Here is a 19,819-nt window from a genome sequence, read left to right on the forward strand (position 1 = left end):
GTGCATGTGTGCGTGTGTGTGTGCATATGCATGTGTATATGGAAACTTCCAGAAGGAAGTTTACTGACATTATAAAAAGCCTGTCTCTGGGTGGTGGGATTCTGTCTGTCTTTCTTTCTTCTTTATGCCTTTCTGCGCTCCTGGCTTCCTACACTCAAAACGTCTTGCCCTTTGGTCCCCAAGGACACCTGTCCCACACACTGTGGCTGAGGGGAGGTGAGGGCCGGCCTACCATGTTGGTCTTCTCCTTCTGAAGCCTCTGGATGAGCTTGTTGAAGAATTTGGTCATCTTGTTGGAGGTCATGTGCTCCTGCAGCTTCTCCCGGATGTCATCGTCCATCTTCCTCTTCACCTCCAGCTCCTGGAGGACGGCTTGCTGGACGGCCTGCAGCTCGCCGGTCACCACCGCGCGTTCCTGGAAGGCCAGAGTCAAGGGTGGGCATTGTTGACGGGGCCAACGACGCGGGCCAGGTGGGACCTGTGGGGGAGCAGGGAGCCCTACCTGGTGGCCCTTGTTCAGGGCGGCCTCCGACTCCTGCAGGGTCAGGGTATAGGTGTTGAACTCGCTCTGCAGGGCCTCCTGCTTGGCCAGGCACTGGGTGGTCAGCTTCTTCATCAGGCTGGCCTCCATCTCAACCCGGTTCAGGATGCTGGCCAGCTTCTCGTTCTTCTCTTCCTCCTTTGTGATTGATTTCTTATAGGCCTCAATCTCGTTGTCCATGGACTTGACCTGATGCTGGCACTCTCTGCAGAAACGGAGAGGGCAGAGCCAGGTATGTGCTGGGCACCAGAGAGCCCGCACACCGGGCTGCACCCCACGCAGGGGGGCTCGCTAATAGAATCCAGCATGGAGGGAAATAGATTTTAATAGGCACATCTTTTAAAAGTGGTTTTTGTTTTTTATTTACATATTATTATTTTTTCTTTAGAGACAGAGTCTCATTATGTTGCCCTCGGTAGAGTGCCGTGGCCTCACAGCTCATAGCAACCTCCAACTCCTGGGCTTAAGCGATTCTCTTGCCTCAGCCTCCTGAGTAGCTGGGACCACAGGCACCCACCCCAACGCCCGGCTATTTTTTTTTTTTTGGTTGCAGTTTGGCCAGGATCAGATTTGAACCTGCCACCCTTGGTATATGGGGCCGGCACCCTTCTCACTGAGCCACAGGCGCTGCCCCTATTTACTTATTTTTTGAGACAAAGTCTTACTCTGTTGCCCCGGGTAGAATGCTGTAGCATCATCATAGCTCACAGCAAACTCAAACCCTTGGGCTTGAGTAATCCTCTTGCCTCAGCTTCCCAAGTAGCTGGGACTACAGGTGCCTGCCACAGCGCCGGCTAGTTTTTCTGTTTTTAGTAGAGACAGGGTCTTGCTCTTGCTTTCGAACTCCTGAGCTTAAGTAATCCTCCTACCTCAGCCTCCCAGAGTGCTGGTATTACAGGCATGAGCCATCTCGCCTGGCCAATTGTTTTAATTTTTATAGATATTTTTACATACTCATGGGGCACATGATATTCTGATACAAGTGTACAATGTGTAATGACCAAATCTGTATAATTAGGACATCCATCACCTCCATATTTATCATTTCTTTGTGTTGAGAATACTCCAAATCCTTTCTTCTAGCTATTTTGAAATATACAAGAAGTTACTTCTTTTTTCTTTTTTTGCAGTTTTTGGCCGGGGCTAGGTTTGAACCCACCACCTCCAGCATATGGGGCCAGTGCCCTACTCCTTTGAGCCACAGGTGCCACCCCCTACAATAAGTTCCTTCTAATTATAGTCACCGTTTCGTGCTCATGAATACTAGAATATACCCCTTCTAATTATGCTTTTGTACCCACTAGACATATCCTGACTATTATTTACTAGTGTCTCAGTACAACTATTAGCCATTGAGATTCTAGGTTTAAGACTTGTTCATCTTTACATATAAATGTAATTTTATACTTAAAACTACTTATATGTTTATTTAAAACTTTCTTCATTTATTTATTTTTGAGATGGAGTCTCATTCTGTGCCCTGTGTAGAGTACTGTGGTGTCACAGCTCACAGCAACCTCCAACTCTTGGGCTCAAGCAATTCTTGCCTTGTCCTACTGAGTAGCTGGGACTACAGGTGCCCAGCACAACGCCCAGCTAGTTTTTTCTAATTTTAGTAGAGACAGGGTCTTGCTCTTGCTCAGGTTGATCTCAAGCTCCTGAGTGCGGGCAATCCACCTGCCTTGGCCTCTCAGAGTGCTAAGATTAGAGGTGTGAGCCACTACCCCCAGCCTATTTAAAAATTTAAAAAATACTTTCTTTTTGGACTAGAATGCTGCTTTCCATATCTTTCTCACATCTAACTGCAGGCCTTCAATTCTCTTCCTCAAGCAACCTGTTACTATTTCTTAAATGTCTTTCCAGACATTTCATGTATATATGCATTATCTTTGTGTACATATATGTTTTTTTCTCCACTTAAAAAATTACAAGTGAGACTAGGCACAGTGGTTCATGCCTGTAATCCCAGCACTCTAGGAGGCTGAGGCAGGAGGTTTCCTTGAGCTCAGGAATTTGAGACCAGCCTCAGCAAGAGCAACACCCCATTTCTACAAAAAATAGAAAAATTAGCTGGGCCTGGCGGTGGGTACCTGTGATCCCAGCTATGTGGGAAACTGAGGCAGGAGGATCCCTTGAGCCCAGAAGTTTGAGGCTGCAGTGAGCTAGACTGGTACTCTAGCCTGGCCAACAGAGTAAGACTGTTTTTAAAAATATTACAAGTGGGCTCGGCGCCTGTAGCACAGTAGTTACAGTGTCAGCCACATCCACCGAGGCTGGTGGGTTCGAGCCTGGCCCCGGCTAGCTAAACAACAATGACAACTACAACAAAAAACAGCCAGGCGGGTGCCTATAGTCCCAGCTAGATGGGAGGGTGAGGCAAGAGAATTGCTTAAGCCCAGGAGTTTGAGGTTGCTGTGAGCTGTGATGCCACAGGACTCTACCCAGGGTGACATAGTGAGACCGTCTCAAAAAAAATAAAAAATAAAAAATTACAAGTGGTTGCTTGTATATTCTATTTTGCACGGTAACTTCTCTTGTGCTATGTCTGAGAGGTATTCCATATTAGTATACACAGAAATTGCCTAAGTTTTTTCAATCCTTTTCATGTTGTAATCTGAACGATGAATGTGCCACGATTTAAAAATCCTCACTGGTACACAATTAGGCTTTGCTTGCTTCCTGGTCTTTTTCAAATTTCCCTATTGTATCAAAAAATATCCATGCACTTGAAAAATGGATACTTAAAAAATATGCCATGGTCACAGGGCAGAAGATTTAATATTAAGGCATCAGTTTTTCCCAAACTGATCTAGAGACTCAGTGTAATTCAATCACATCCTACTAGGTGCCGGTTCCCCCAGAAATTGACAAGCAAATTCTAAATTTAAATGGAACTCTGTAGGGCCTTAGAACAGCTAAAATAATTTGGTAAGAGAACAACAAAGGCTCACACTGTATGATTTTAAGGCTTTCTATAAAGCTGTAGCTGTTAAGACAATGAGTACTTGTGAAGAGTAAACAGATCAGTGGCACACAGAGTCTGGACACACACACACACACACACACACACACACACACGCTGACTGCTGGCAGAGGGGCCAGAGGGCTTCAGTGGAGAAAGCACAGTCTTTTCAACCAGCAGTGCCAGGACAACTGCAAACAGACAACAAAACTGAATGTGGACTTGTCACCAAGTTAAGGTGACAAAGCTCACACGCCCAACTGCGGGAGCTAGAAGACTTCGGCAGAAGACACGAGAGAAAGTCTTCACAGCCCTTAGAGATTCTTAGAGAAGACATACAAACACAAGCAAGGAAGGAAAAAGTTAATGACTGGGTCTCACGAAAATTTAAAACACACAGCCGATAAAAGGTGTAGCCAGAATACACGGAAAACTCCTGACTCCATCGTACATAAGCCACTCCATTTAAAAATGAGCGAAGGGCATTTCAGCAAAGGAGATACAAGAACAAGCATCAGCAAGGCGCTGACACCATCCCCCCTCAGGCACCTGCACACTCAGACCTCACTGTGGCCCCGTGACACGCCTACTCATGGCTTGAGTTAGTGGCCAGGATTATTAGCCTATTAAGCAGGGAATGCCTGATTCCCTGAAGTGTGAAGTTGGACAGGTGATATCCCTGGCATTTCACCCTGACACTTCTCGTTTCATTTTTATCATGAAGGTACATCCTCGGGCTTTCAAACCCATGTTTTGGTTTGTGATTATATCTTTCCATTTTGTGAAGCCACGGATAAGTAAAAAATTCACGTTATTTTCGAATCTGAGTTCCATTGTGGAACCAATGCAGGGCAGACAGCTGGAAATATCAACAAAACGTTTGGGAAGGACGTGGCTGATGAACGCACAGTGCATCGATGGTCAGAGAAGTTCTGTTCTGGTGACTGTAATCTGGAAAATGAGCCCCGTGGATGACTTGAGACTAAGATAATGAAAGCTGGAGTGGGGGCCGGGTGCGGTGGCTCATGTCTGTAATCCCAGCCCTTGGGAGGCTGAAGTGGGTGGATTGCCTTGCTCAGGACCAGGCTGAGCAAGAGCAAGACCCCATCTCTAAAAATAACTGTGCGTTGTGGCAGGCGCCTATAGTCCCAGCTACTTGGGAGCCTGAGACAAGAGATTCGCAGCCATGACACCATGGCACTCTACCGAGGGCAACAAAGTGAGACTTTGTCTCAAAAAAGAAAAAAGTAAAATAAAAACAAAAAAATAAAAAGAAAGCTGTAGTGGAGCGAATCCATCTCAGCCTACAGTGAATTAGCAGCAAGGTCTGAGGTGTTAGTGTTCCAGCAACATTGGACCATTTGAAACAGATGAGCAAGGTAAAGAAGCTGCGGAGATGGGTTCCGCGTGAATTAAACAAGCATCAGAAGAGAAGTCGTCTGGAAGCTTGCCTCTCTTTGCTATCATTACATAAAGGCAAATCATTTCTACCCCATATTGTTGTGTGTGATGGAAAATGGGTTAATTCTGACAATCACAAGTATTCAGCAGGATGGTTGGATTCAGTGCATGCCGACTGCAGCCATTCAGACATGACAAGAATGCTTGTGATTAAGCCGCTGAGAGGGGTCAGTAGGGGCAGGCCAGTCCACCTGCAAGGTAATGTTCATCACCACTCACTGTCCAGGCTTCTTCGTCTCTGGCACATGCGAGCTACCCTTGAAGGGGCAAAATTGTGCTGATAGTTCAGGTGCACACTTCATTTATTTATTTATTTATTTGAGACAGTCTCACTATGTCCCTCTCAGTAGAGTGTGGTGGTGTCACAGCTCACAGCAACCTCACACTCTTGGGCTCAAGCGATCCTCTTTCCTCAGCCTCCCAGGTAGCTGGCACTATAGGCACCTGCCACAACACCTGGCTATTTGAGTTTTTTTTGTTATTGTTGTAATTGTCATTGTTGTTTAGCAGGCCTGGGCCAGGCTCGAACCCGCTAGCCCCAGTGTATGTGGCTGGCACCCTAACCACTGAGCTATGGGTGCTGAGCCCAGGCACATACTTTAATTAGTTGTACTGCTTCTTTTTTGAAATATAATAAACTATACTTTTGGTTCAAAATGGGACGTTTTGGATTTAATGACTGATGAAATGACGGATGACCCCAGATGCTGTGGATGTGGGGCAACGTGGGCCCTGTGTGCTGCTGGAGGGAATGCAGATTGGAGCAAGCCACCTGGGATGCTGTTGTAGTTTGTCTCGAAGCAAAACAAACACACAGCAGCGATCTCATTCTAGCTCCAGACCCACTCCGGAGATGCCGCTGGGCTGGCTGCAGACACTGTCCCCACAACGTTCTGGCTTCCCAGGGCACATAAAAGTTGTTCATACCACACTGCAGTCTAGTAAGTGTGCAATAGCATTCTGTCCAACAAAAAGTACACGCCTTAACTTAGAAAATATTTTATTGCTAAAAACGCTAGCGATTGGTCGGGTGCGGGGGCTCACGCCTGTAATCCTAGCACTCTGGGAGGCCAAGGCTGGTAGATTATTTGAGCTCATGGGTTCAAGACCAGCCTGAGCAAAATTGAGACCACCCCCGCTGCCCCGTCTCTACTATAAATAGAAAAACTGAGGCGAGAAGATCGCTTGAGCCCAAGTTGGAGGTTGCTGTGAGCTATGCCGCCATAGCACTCTCTCCAGGGCAACAGATTGAGACGACTCTGTCTCAAAATAAATAAAATAAAATAAAATAAAATACCTAGTGATCAACAGAGCCCACAGCGGGTCATAGCCTTTTTGCTGGTGTGTGTGTGTGGGGACCTTGCCTCAGTGCTGTGGCTGCTGACCGGTCAGGGTGGTGGCTGCCGGAGGCTGGGATGGCTGCGGAATTCCTTAAAGTCAGACAGCAGTGAAGTTTGCTGCATCCACTGACTCTTCCTTTCACAAAAGACCCTGCAGCTCACGATGCCGTTTGACAGCATTTTACCCACGGCAGAGCTTCTTTCAGAATTCCAGCCGGTGCTCTCAATCCCTGCTGCTGCTTTATCGAGGAAGTTTAGGAAGTATTTGAAATCCTTTGCTGTCATTTCCACAACGCTTGCAGCATCTTCCCCAGGAGTGGAGTCTATCTCAAGTAACCACCTTCTTAGCTTGTCCATGGGAATGATTCTTCAAGTGTTCAAGTTTGATCAAGAGTCTGCAGCCTGGCTGGACGCCCATAGCTCAGTGGTTAGGGTGCTGGCCACATGCACCGGGGCTGGTGGGTTTGAACCCGGCCCAGGCCTGCTAAACAATGACAACAACAACAACAACAACAACAACAACAAAATAGCCGGGCATCGTGGCAGGCGCCTGTAGTCCCAGCTACTCAGGAGGCTGAGGCAAGAGAATCACTTGAGCACAAGAGTTTGAGGTTGCTGTGAGCTGTGATGCCATGGCACTCTGCTGAGAGCGACAAAATGAGACTCTGTCTCAAAAAACCCCCCCAAAACCCCAAAGAGTGCAGCAACTCAGTCACGCCGCACACCCCTCTTCTAATGCTAGCTCCCTGGCTGTTCCCCCACATCTGCAGTTACTTCCTCTACTGAAGCCTTGAGCCCCTCAAGGTCACTCATGAGGGTTGGAATCAACTTCTTCCAGACTCCTGCTAAAGTTGAGATTTTGCCCCCCCCCCCATGAATCACGAGTGATTTCAGTGGCATTGAGAATGGTGTGTTCTTCCCAGAAGTTTTTCAGTTCACTTTGCTCAGATCCAGCCAAGGAACCAACTGTCCACAGCAGCTATAACCTTAGGAAACGTATTTCTTAAATATTAAGACTTGAAAGTCAAATTTCCTCCTTGATCCATGGGCTACAGAATGGACATTATGTGAATAGGCAGGAAAACGTCATGGACCCCCCTGAGCCTTGTCATTGGAGCTCTCTGGTGACCGACTGGGTGCATTGTCAACTGCAGGAATATTTTGAAAAGGATCTTCTTTTCTCCTGGGGAGTGGGCATTAACAATGGGTTAAAATATTCGGTAAACCCTGCCGTAAGCAGACGTGCCGTCACCAGGCTCTGTTCTCCCATTTAGAGAACACAGGCAGAGTCGATTCAGCATCATTCTTCAGGAACCCGGGATCTTCGGAATGGTCGGTGAGCACAGGCTTCCACTGAGAGTCGCCAGCTGCGTTGGCATCTGTAGCACAGTGGTTATAGCGGGAGGTCAGCCTGCCCTTTGACCCTTGGAAGCCTTAATCTCTTTCAGCATGAAAGTCCGAGGTGGCCCTTTCCTCCAGTAGAAGTCCGTTTTGTCAGGGCTGGTATCTGGTGTTTAGCGTCCTACCTGCATCTGTGACCTTCGCCAGATTTTTCAGACAACTGCTGTCACTTCCACACCGGCACTTCTCCTTCACTCTGCACTTTCATTTTGTTTATTTATTTATTGACGAGATCCTGCCCTGTCACCCAGGCTGGAAGGCAGAGGCATCATCATGGCTCACAACAGCTTCAAACTCCTGGGCCACTATGCCCAGCTAATTATTTGAATTATTTTTATTTTTATTTTATTTTATTTTAGAGACAGAGTCTTACTTTGTCGCCTTCGGTAGAGTGCAGTGGCGTCACAGCTCACAGCAAGCTCCAGCTCTTGGGCTTAGGCAATTCTCTTGCCTCAGCCTCCTGGGTAGCTGGGACTACAAATGCCCGCCACAATGCCTGGTTATTTTTTATTTTTATTTTTTTGCAGTTTGGCCGGGGTTGGATTTGAACCCACCACCCTTGCTATATGGGGTTGGTGCCCTACTTACTGAGCCACAGGCACCCACCCCTTTTTGAATTTTCTTAGAGATAAGAGTTTCATCATGTTGCCCAGGCTGGTCTTCAACTCCTAGGCTCCAGAGATCCTCCCTCCTCGGCCTCCCAGAACGCTGGGACTACAGGTGCGAGCCACCACGCCCACCTGCATTTTTATGTCAAAGAGATGGCTTCATTCCCTAAACCTCATGAACCAACTTTTGCTGGTTTTGTCTCTTTCTTCTGCAGTTTCTTTGCCCCTCTCAGACTTCACAGAACCACAGAGAATTGGGCTCTTGCTCGGGATCAGGCTTCGGTTTATGAGGCTGCTGTGGCTGGTCCGGTCCTCTCTCCAACCCACTCAGACTTCCCCACAACACCAATTTGCTTTCTTAGTGTTCGTGTGTTTGTTGAGCAACATGTTTATTTTTTGAGACAGAGTGCCACTATGTTGCCCTGAGTAGAGTGTGGTGGCATCACAGCTCACAGCAACCTCACACTCTTGGGCTTAAGCGATTCTCTTGCCTCAGCCTCCCAAGTAGCTGGGACTACTGGCGCTTGTCACACGCCTGGTTATTTTTCTGTTGCAGTTGTCATTGTTGCTTAGCTGGCTGGGTTTGACCCCCCCAACCTCGGTGTATGTGGCCAGCACCATAACCACTGTGCTACAGGTGCCAAGCCCTGAGCAGCATTTTTAATTTCCCTCAAGAACTTCTCACAACCTTGCTAACTGTTTGGCACAAGAGATCTGGATTTTGGCTTGTCTTGGCTTTCGACATCCTTTCCTTGATAAGCTTAATCATTTCTAGTTTTTGACTTAAAATGAGAGAAATGTGACTGTTCTTTTCACCTGAACACTTGGAGCCCCCTGTAGGGTCATTAACTGGCCTAGTTTCAATGTTGTTAAAACTAGAGAATCTCAGGGAATAGGAATAGGGAGGCTCCAGGAGAGGGAGAGCGCCGGGGCCGGCCAGCTGGCGGAGCGGTGAGAGCACACACACGTATCCCCTAAGTGTGCCCCCTTATGTGGGCCAGGCTCGTGGTGCTCCAAACCACTGCCACAGTAGCAGCAGAGATCACTGATCACAGATCACCGTGACAGATAGAATAATGATGGAAATTTTGAAACATGGTGAAAATTACCAAAATCTGATGCAGAGACACAGGTGAGCACAGCTGTTGGAAGAACAGGGCTGACAGACACGCTTAGTGCAGATCACTACAAAAACGCAGTGTCTGTGAGGTGCAAAGAGGAGGCGTGCCCGCATCTGCCTGGGAGAGCCGGAGACACACCCTCCTGACAGCCCACACAGAATGGCCACCAAGATGTCCATCAGTCGGCGGGCGGATAGATACACTGGGTGTGTCTGCAGAAAGGAATGCCATTCAGCCACCGAAAGGAACAAACTACCTCCCTGTACTGCGGGTGGACCCTCCAAACCATCACCCGAGTGAAAGCAGCCTGGCGCAGAAGCTGCAGGCTGCAGAGGGGCTCCACTTACAGGATGTTCTAGAAATGGCAAAACTGCAGGGCCAGAGAGCAGATCAGTGGCCACCAGGGCTGGAGGTGGGGAGAGAGTGGCCTTGGGGCTGAAGGAAATGTCTGGCGTTCATTTGCTGGAACTCACTGAACTGAGTGCTGAAAAAAGGATACATCCTGAACATCATCATTTTTTGCATAAATTATCCTCAATAATCCCAACTTTGAATAAATAAGTTACTCATTTTCTTTTTTTGGAAGGTGCAATCTTATAAATGTCTAAATTTGACAATAAGTAAGATGACTAATTTTAGAAGACGCAGTTACCAACTGCATGACAGAACTCTTGAGGCCGAGCAGGACGGGCGTGACAGAGCAGTGGCAGCCGGTGTTCTGACATGTTGATGAGCTTTGCTGTCACAAAAGGAGAAAGGCGGAGGTGTTGCTAAATCCCTCTCTTTGTTTTTGAATTTTCCGTAATGTGATCACTTATCCTTGATAAGAATTATTTTTCAAAAATCACACTTTAGGCTATGTCTACTTATAATCCCAGCACTCTGGGAGGCCGAGGCAGGTGGATTGCTTGAGCGCAGGAGTTCAAGACCCCATCTCTACAAAAAAAAAAAAAAACAAACCCAGAAAAATCAACCAGGCGTGGTGAAGTAGTCCTAGTTACTTGGGAGGCTAAGGCAGGAGGATTGCTTTAGCCCAGGAGTTTGGGGCTTCAGTGAGCTATGATGATGCCATGGCACTCTGGCTGAGGTTACAGAGCAAGCCTCTGTCTCAAAAATAAAATCACCTCTAAAAACTTTCTCAATTACTATAATCCCAGCGTTTTGGGAAGCTGAGGCAGGAGGATCACTTGAACCTAGGAGTTTGAAACTGCAGTGAGCATTTTTGCTCCATTGTACTCCAGTCTGGGTGAGAGTGAGACCTCATCTCTTTAAAGAAAAAAATACCCAGATTAGTGGATACTGATGGGAGCTCAGATGCATCTTGATTTACGATGGGGCCACAGCCTGATAAGCCCATCAGAAGTTATCGTAAGCAAAAAATGCACCTCCCAGCACCCTATGTCCCACACCTAACCTACCCAGCACCCTAGTTCAGCCTCACTGGCCTTGAATGTGCTCAGAGCACTTGCATTAACCTACAGTTGGACAAAATCATCTAATATGAAGCCTATTTTAATCAAATGTTAAATGTCTCATGTAATTCATTGAATGTGTCCTGAGTACGGTCTCTACTGGATGCATATCACTTTCATACCATCGTGAAGTCAAAAAATCCCAAACTGAACCATCATGAGGTGGGACTGTCTGTAATGGAACAGACACGGTCCACACGCTGGGGCCTGGCACCTCTGAAGATAAAGGGACACTGGAGGTGTCTGGTGGTCTGTGATCTGGGTCTTACCCCTTCCAGAGCCCCAGCTGGCTGTGGTGCCCACAGAGGGCCTATGGTCAGGGCGCTGGGCAGTGAGGCTGATCCTGGCAGGTAACAGGACAGGGAATGGTGGTCGGGTGGGGGTGTTTGCGGCTCTACCCACAGAAGAGTGAAAATTCAAGTGAAAATACAGTACAGGCTTTGTTCTCTGACAGTGAAAATGACCTGTTCCCTCTGAATGTGTGATTCTAAGGTGCTTATGGTTGTTGAAATCTTGCTCATTCACTTATCTTTGGGACCCCCTTTTGATGTGACTTTGTTGATAACTTTATGCAGATTCCATGGGTGGCTGGGGGCTTTGAAGTTCTGGTCTCACACTCTGGCCCCCTAGGGTGTCCGGATCAACAGGAGACTTGCCCATAGCTGGGGTCATTCCCCGGGAGGGAAGGGGATGCAGATACAGTGAGCCAGGGCAATGCCCCCATCCAGCCCACCTGTGCTGGGTCTTCTGTCTACACTGGGGCACAGCTCCACAACCGTAACGTTCAGCTGCCCAGCCTGGGCTTTGTGAGGATGGACCTCACGCCCTCCTGAGGACTGGTGTCCAGTTGCAGGTGGAGCCATGTGCTCCTGTGCTTGTCAGGTGTTGGTGGCGTGTGGATTTTGCTAAGATAGCCGTTCAGCACATTGAAAAACAAGACATCTCTTTTTCCATAAGTCAGATTGGTACAATCATGCTGAGGTGACAGGGTACTTTGAAACTGGTGTGGGTGTGGCTGTCACAGTCCTGTTTAGCGATACTCGCCAGACCCAGACATTCCAGGCTTGATGGGTAACATAAGATTCTACAGCATCATATAAAACATAACAATCCTGGACTCGACTATGCTCCACAGCACTGCAGTAAAGAATGAACAGCCTCAGTGCCCAGGCAGGAAGCTTCCCTCCAGAAGCATCTCAAAGGAAAGCCGCAGCAGAACGGAAAGGGCAGAGTTCCTGTTTGATTTGGGAAGCACTCCTGCTGTGTGCAGGCTCTGAGTTGGGCACCAGAGGACCAGGATGTGCAGGAAAAGTTAAAGCTCAGCATAGGTGGCTGTACCCCCCGGGAGAGCCATTGTTCTCAGGGTCCTCCTGGGGCGGTTTGGGGAATTAAGGTAGCACCCACCTCCAAGGACAGAGTGGACTGCAGGAGGGGGCCTCCCCACCCCTTTCATTTGGAGATGGAGACAGAGGGTTCTGTTGGACTCAGCTCTCAGGCCGAGCAATTGGTGTGGGGTTTCCCAGGCAGGTGGTGAAACTACAATTCAAAGGAAGGCCTTTATCTCCCGAAGGTTTCTCTTTCCTTCTCTCTCACTGTGTCACCTTAATCCTGCCAGGAAATCTGAGCATAAAAGCTTTACCACTCCCAGGGCCATGAGTTTGAAAGGATTTTAGGAAAACACTGAAATCCTGTCAAACAACAGGGAAGCCGGAGTGCAGGGCTGCAAGTGCGCCCTCTGTCCCGGCCAGTCGGGCAGGCCTGGACAGGGCGACCTGAAGGGCCCGTGGTGCCTGTGTACCTGAGCGCATCCAGGATGGCCGTGTGCGCCTCGTTGCGGCTCTTCATGCCCAGCAGGCTGGTGGCCCACTGCTGCAGGATGTGCTTCTTCTCCACTCCGATGGTGTCTATCTCCGTGCAAGCCTGCAGCCGGGAGCAGATGGGACATGAGCACCTGCCTCGTAGCACCGCCATCGAAGCCCCCAAAGAACGCCAGAGCCTAGCCTTCCTAACTTGTCCTTATTTTCCTGTTCTTTTTGGTCATTCGTTAGCAAAAGGCTAAGCATGAAACTAAACACAGCTTTAAAGAAACCTCGGATGTCTGTCTGGGCCTCTGCTCAGGGCCTGCAGTCCTCTGAGCTCGGGAACAAGGATGGGGAGGGGGAGGGGGGGAAGGCGGCCAGCACGGATGAACCCCTGCCACTGGCCAGGCACCCACAGCAGGTCAGTGGATGTCATCCATTTGTGACCAAACCGTTCTTTTTAAAGGCTGAATACTATTCCACTGTGTGTGTCTCCCACCCATCCATCCATCAGGGGACATAGGGGGCAGGGAGAACATGGGGGCAGGGGGCTGACTCGGCATGGTGGCCATCTGAGTGGAGCTGCTGTGAATGTGGGTACAGGAATCTCTCCTATATGCCTATTTCCTTTCCTTTGGATAAGTGCCCGGTTGTGGGACTTCTGGATGACTTCTGTATTTGGGCAAGTCAGTGACTAAGGAGGCCACTCTGCCATTGAGCAATGTCAGTACCGCCCCATTGGGCAGCAAGTGGGGCCCAATCCCAACCCAGCTGCTTCCCAAGCCGGGCCTGCATACAGCCAGTCGGTGGAGGCTGGCACCTGCCCACACTGGAAAGGCCTGGTCAACCAAGGCACAGCCAAGATACACATATCACTACTGAATTTAGTCCCTCATTCTTTAAAAAGGAAATCTGCCCATCCTACCCTCCAAATGGGCCAATAAGCAAAAGGAAAATAAAAACGCCCACAACCCTGCCACTCAGAGATGAGCATTTCTGACCTTCCACACCCACTATCTTCACGCCTGTGTGTAGGGAATCATATTCCACGTGTTGTTTAGAAAGGCCCTACTAAAGATTAATATGCCGTGAACAGGATTCCCTGTCAGTAAAATCTTCAGTTTCTTGCAGCACAGTGCTCTCTGCACAGGTGTATAAAATTCCTTTCTCCAAGGCCCTCATCCTGGGATCTTCCTTTCCTGCCCCACACGCCATAGTGGTGAGCACCAGTTCCTGCTGAGTCCCTACTCATTCTGCTTAATAGGCTTTGAACGTAGGAAAATGTTACTTGCATGCATCTGTGGTAGTTTCCTTGGAATAAAGTCCAGGTAGCGACATGTAGGGGGCAGGAGGAGGGAGTTCACTGAGTGTCATAATGCTGCCTTGTAATAACCTCAACACAGACCGAGCCAGTTTTGCCGGGCAGCGTGGGGCTGTCTCCCCTCCTCTCTGCCCACCTGCTGCTCCCTGCCTGTGGTTTGCTTTCCTGTCACTTCATTCCAGGAGGGTCAGCGCTGTTTCCAGTGCTGGGAATGAAGAATGATTGAGTCGGGGAGGCCCTGCCTGGTGGAGGCACCCAAGGAGAGGGGTGTTTCAATACCTCTTCACACCTCAGATTTACTAATGGTGCTAAGTCTGTCTCCCCTGCTGTGTCTCCCCTGAGTTTTCTTTGCGGTGCTCTTAACCTACAGAAGTCTTGCCGCTGGTGTGGTCTGCACCCCCCTCATCTTTCGCCAGGTTTCTGCTTAGAATAGCCCCTCCGACCCAGGATTATATAAATATTTTCATTTGTTTCCTTCTGCTACATTTCCTCCCATTTAATTACTTGATTCCATCTGGAATTTATTTTAGTGTCTGGTATGAGGAAAACATTTAATTTAATTCTTTCCCCCAAATGATTAGCCAAATGTCTGGACACCACTGGATGCATAATTCCTTAGTTCTTGGCTAATTTATAATCTACTAGGTGTTTACATAAACCTTGGCTTGTGTCTCGGTTCTCTTGCAGTCCTGGCCTTGTCACCTTAGAGCTTTATGGTACATTTTAGTGCTTGGTGGGGGCGACACACCATCCTGTTTGGCCAGGACTTCCTCGGTTTACCACAGAAAGTTTGATATCCTGGGAAAGCCCTCAGTCCGAGATGGGGATGGATGGTCGCCCCATGAGAACATTCCCTGCTGAAGCATTTCTTGGCTAGCTCTCCTAATTTATTTTCAGATGACCTCAAGAACCACTTTGTGAAGTAAGAAATTGCTTCCTTCCCTGGAATTCTGATTGACTCCTGTGGTAATCACGGCCACAGGTGCAGAGGATGGGCATCTGGACAACATTAGGCCCTGTCCCCTCCTTTCACCTGGGACCCAGGGGTGTCTGTCCATCCGTTCCAGGCCTTTCTCTTTCTTTCTTTTTTTTTTTTTTGAGACAGACCCTCAAGCTGTCACCCTGGGTAGAGTGCTGTGACATCACGGCTCATAGCAACCAACTCCTGGGCTCAAGGAGTCTCCTGCCTCTGCCTCCCAAGTAGCTGGGACCACAGGCGCCTGCCACAATGCCCGGCTATTTTTTGGTTGCAGCTGTCATTGTCGTTTGGCAGGCCTGGGCTGGATTTGAACCTGCCAGCTCAGGTATACGTGGCTGGCGCCTTAGCCCGTTGAGCCACAGGCACCAAGCCGCCTTTCTCTTTCAGTAAAAGGTTTTTGTCTCCTTCCTGTGTCTCACAGATTAAAAAAAAAGTCATGGTAACTTTGGCTTCTGGTGTCAGCCACTGCAGAGCTCAATCCGGTGCCTGGAGGGAGCAACTTGCACACATCAGGTCACCTCCATTCACTCCCCAAGGAGCAGGGACGTGGCCCCGCCCAAGAACCCCAGCTGCCCATGGGGCTGAGAATCCTCAGGAAGACTTCAGTGAGCCCGGAAGAGGCCCCTGCAAGCTAAGGACTTGATAAGGGTCCCCACAAGAAAGTGGGCACTGGGGGTGCAAGAAAAGACTAGAACAGGCATCCTCAAACTACAGCCCGCGGGCCACATGCAGCCCGCCTAGGACATTTATCCAGCTCGCTGGGTGTTTTTGCCGCCGTTGCCTGTCCTGCTTAGCAGCCAACTTGTCCCGGGGCCCGCAGTCCGGCCCTCCAATGGTCTGAGGGACAGTGAAGTGGCCCCCTGTTTAAAAAGTTTGAGGACCCCTGGACTAGAACAACTGAATTTCCGCCAGACACTACAGTCGCCCACTGGCTGGGACAAAGGGATGAAAATGTCCGCCATCGATCCGTCGGCATCTGCTGTGCTTGCCACGGGGAAGGTGGGTGTTCTTTTCTTAAATTATTATTTCAAAAAATCTTATTTCAAAATATGAAGGGGGTACAAATGGTTTTGATACGTGGCTTGAGTTCAGGCTGTAAAAACGCCCGTCCCCTGCAGAGTGTTCATTGTATCCGTTAGGGGGGCTGTTGACTTCCCCTCTCCCCCCCAGATGTTTTTTGATGCTTACGGAGACCTGCAGACGTGCAAGGCCTGGCTTTTAACCTCAAGGAGCTTGCTACCTAGCCGGGGACACGGTCGCAGCTGTCCATTCAACAGACGCGTGGTGGGCGCCACCCAGGCAAGTCACTAACACCACGTGGGGTGGCGGGTGGTGCTGGGGCCAGTGAGAGCCTCAGGGACTGCTCTTACCTCGCTCACTGCTTTCCTTATAGTGCGGGTGTCCTCAGCTTGGGCCACGTGCTGCGCCTCAAACAGGGCGATGTTGTCTTCCAGCTGTTTGGCTTGGGTGGTGAGCTGGTCCACAAACAGGTCCTGGGAGACAGGCAGGACACGTCTGTGCCTGAAGGGCGAATCCCCACAGACTCGACCCAGGGCTGTGCCGCCGCCCACATGGCCGCCCCCTCTCCAGGTGTCCAGCAAAGCTGCAAGACTGGGCACCTGCGTGCAGGTCAAAGGTGCAGTGAGCATTAACTGGAGCTGCGTCTGCAGATACCTGCCGTTTCTTCTCCACTTCGGCCCGCGCCCTCTCCACCTCAGCCTTGTTCACCACTTGCTTCATCACGCAGATGTCATCTCGCACGTCCTGGTCGATGTTTTGCATGTAGAAGAGGTTCAGAGCCAAGTTTTCCATCTCCGTCTGCAGAGCTGCCACTGTGGGGGGAAGCGGGAGGCTGGTCCAGCAGCGCCTCACTGTGACCCAGCTTGGGGCCAGACTGCTTTGAGTCTACAAAGACCCAGACTTTGCATCAAAGAGTTTCCAGTCCCACCGAAGGGACAAAGATACGGTAGAACCTCTATAAGGTGACCACCTGAGGGACCATCACAAACTGGGCAACACGTGGAGGTGGCCACCATAAGGAATTAGGCCTAGCTGTGCTGATATGTACGTGTGGTACGTGTCCAGTCTGTGAGAATGAGGTCAACTTAAGGAGGTGGTCAGTGCGGGGGTGGGCAGCTATGGAGAGTCTCCCATATCTATGTCCACAGATGCCCAGCAGGTACCAGAGCTCTCCCCACCAGTACAGGACACACAGGGACAGTGTCGGATGGTGAGGCCTCATGTGTATTGTACAGATTTCTTACCACTGAAAGGTCAGTGAGCCAGGCAGAGTCCCACGCCCCTAGGAGGAATCCAGAGCATGGAAAGCAGACGTGCTCCACTGATGCCCCCCGTGCCAGGCCCGTGCAGCAGCACCAGCTGGAAAGGGCCAGGGCTGTCCCCCCCCGGCCCGGAGTCCAGGCGTACCACCTCCCATCCTGCTCAGAATCAGATAACAGCTTTATGTTGGCACCTTTAGAAGAGACCACACCCTGGGGAATTGATTCCTTCAGCAGCACTCACGTGAGACTGATTTACAGGGCAGAATGGCAATTGGTTTAGGGAGCTACACCTCCATCAGTGACGGCTCGCTGGTTCCTCCTCCAGTGAACCCGTCCAAATGGAAAATTGAATTATAGGTCGAAGGGCTGCTGGGTGAACATCAGAGTGGAGCCCAGTGTTCTCAATGAATGTAGCTTAAAAGACAATTTTTTAAAATACAAGATGATTCTAACACTTCTAACTCTAGCTCCCATATGGGTAAGAATTATGGGGTGGCACAAGCAGGGGCAGCAGAGAAGCCAGGTGAGGGGTTTTGCAGGAAGACAGACCGCGTGGCACTGGAGAGGAGGGACGCCCCTCTGTAAACAATGCGACCTTTGTCCCTGCAGCACCTGTAAGAGTGTCTCTTTATCACTGGTGTTGACCAATTTGATTCTGATGTGCTTGGTGTCCACCTGGTGGCTTGGGGTTTATGGAGCTTCTTAGATCTGTGGGTTTATAGTTTTCACAAAATTTGGAATTTTTTTTTGCCCAGGCTGGAGTGCAGTTGCCTGATCATAGATCACAGCAGCCTCAGCCTCCTGGCTCGGGCCATCACGCCCAGCTAATTTTGTTTTTTAAACTTTCTGTAAAGACACAGGGTGTTGCTATGCTGCCCAGCCTGGTCTGGAACTCCTGGCCTCAAGTGATCCTCCCAACTTGGCCTCCCAAAGTGCTGGATTACAGGTGTGAACCACTGCTCTTGCTCCAAATTTGGGAATTTTCATCCATGATTTCTTTAAATATTTTTCTGCCCTCTTCCTTCTTCCCTTCTTGTCCCCTAATACACATATATATGAGGCCGCTTGAGGCGGCCCTCAGATCACTGGCTTTCTGATTTTTCTCACCTTCTTCACTCTGTTCCTCTCTGCGGTTCACTTTGGGTAGTTCCTATTGCAGTGACTTCTAGCCGCTGCCCCCAACACACATTTTCCCGAATTTTAACTGCTATTTTCCTGAGTTAATTCCGTCAAGTGAGAATGTTGTACCAAAGTGTGTGTGCACACTTCATTTGGAAGAAGGCACTGCCCAGCTGCCCTCTGAGGAGACTGTTCCAATTCTTCCTTTGTTATGAGCCAAGGGTGCCCCCCAAATCCATCTGTTGAAGCCCCTACCCTCAGCACCTCAGATTGTGCCTGTATGTGGGGACAGGGTCCTTAAAGAGGTGATGAAGGCAATTGAATGAGGTCACTAGGGTGGACCCTGATCCCACAGGACTGCTGTCTTTATAAGGAGAGGAGATGGGGACACAGACATGCACAGAGGGGTGACCACACGAGGACACAGGACACAGATGCTGGTCTGCCAGCCAGGAAGAGAGGCCTGGGGGGGCAGCCTGCCCCCACCTGCACTTCGGACTCCCAGTCTCCGGAGCTGCGAGTCCCCCTCTGCGGAGCGTCCTCGGGCAGCCCAGTGGACTCATCGCTGGGCTGGACACCTGAGCGTTGAGAGTGCCTTTCCAGGCTCCCTTCAGAGCACGAGTTCAACCCCTCTCCTCTTCGCAGGCTGGGTAACTAAAAGCCAGCCTTTCAACTATTTCAGCTTTCCTTTCAGTGAAGGTGAACCTACTCGCACTTTACTTGCCGGATGTCTTTTTCCCTCTCTGAATTGCCTGTGTCCTGGCCATTCTTCTGCTGGGATGTACAATAAAACATGGCGGGCAGAGTCTTCCAGTGGCTCCCCTGACCTTTGCCCCTGGAGTTACTCCCATGATTCTGTGACGTCAGATGGCAAGGAGGTGATCACCAGTGGGTCTGGCATAGTGGGGAGCCTTTTCTCCAGCTGGAGGCAAATAGGACATCACAAACATTTGAAGGGTGAAGGGTGAGAGGGATTGAACAGGGAGAAATTCTCCACTGGTGGTTGGAGGGTGAAAGAAGGGGTCTCCGCTGCAGGGAGCGGGGGTGATTCCCAGGCACTGAAAGAGGCTTCTGCTGGTGGCCAGCAGGAGGGTGGGCCTCAGCCCTACAGGGACAAGCAACCTGATTCTTCCAAAACCTGAGTGAGCTTGAACGGGGATTGCCCCAGAACTTGCCGGCGAGAACTCAGTCAGTCCACACCTGATGTCGATATGCCACCCCAGATTCTGACCGGCAGAGCCGTGAGCTAATGTTTAACTGTCAGCTGTTTAAGCCCCTAAGTTTGTGGCAGTTTGCTATGAAACAATGGAAATCTACTACAAAAGATAAGGGTGTTGTCAAGGATATATCAGACTTTCCCCAATTTGTATTTGTCTTTTAACTTCATTGTGCTTTTTTTTTTTTTTTTTTTTT

At 49.6% G+C, this 19,819-nt stretch overlaps 1 protein-coding gene across 1 annotated transcript in view; it reads right to left on the reverse strand.

The window, feature by feature from the left end:
• CCDC40 (coiled-coil domain containing 40) overlaps positions 1-19,819 on the reverse strand; it is a 54,077-nt gene that overhangs the window by 17,351 nt on the left and 16,907 nt on the right. The window contains exons 8-12 of the mRNA XM_023511178.1: positions 16,680-16,837; positions 16,376-16,498; positions 12,705-12,826; positions 503-746; positions 233-415 (exon numbers count right to left, since the gene is read on the reverse strand). Coding sequence (XP_023366946.1) covers positions 233-415; positions 503-746; positions 12,705-12,826; positions 16,376-16,498; positions 16,680-16,837 — 830 coding nt within the window. The remainder of the gene's footprint in view (positions 1-232; positions 416-502; positions 747-12,704; positions 12,827-16,375; positions 16,499-16,679; positions 16,838-19,819) is intronic.

This window comes from Otolemur garnettii, unplaced genomic scaffold (assembly GCF_000181295.1).
Source record: "Otolemur garnettii isolate 467f Iridium unplaced genomic scaffold, OtoGar3 scaffold00018, whole genome shotgun sequence".
NCBI classification, from domain to species: domain Eukaryota; kingdom Metazoa; phylum Chordata; class Mammalia; order Primates; family Galagidae; genus Otolemur; species Otolemur garnettii.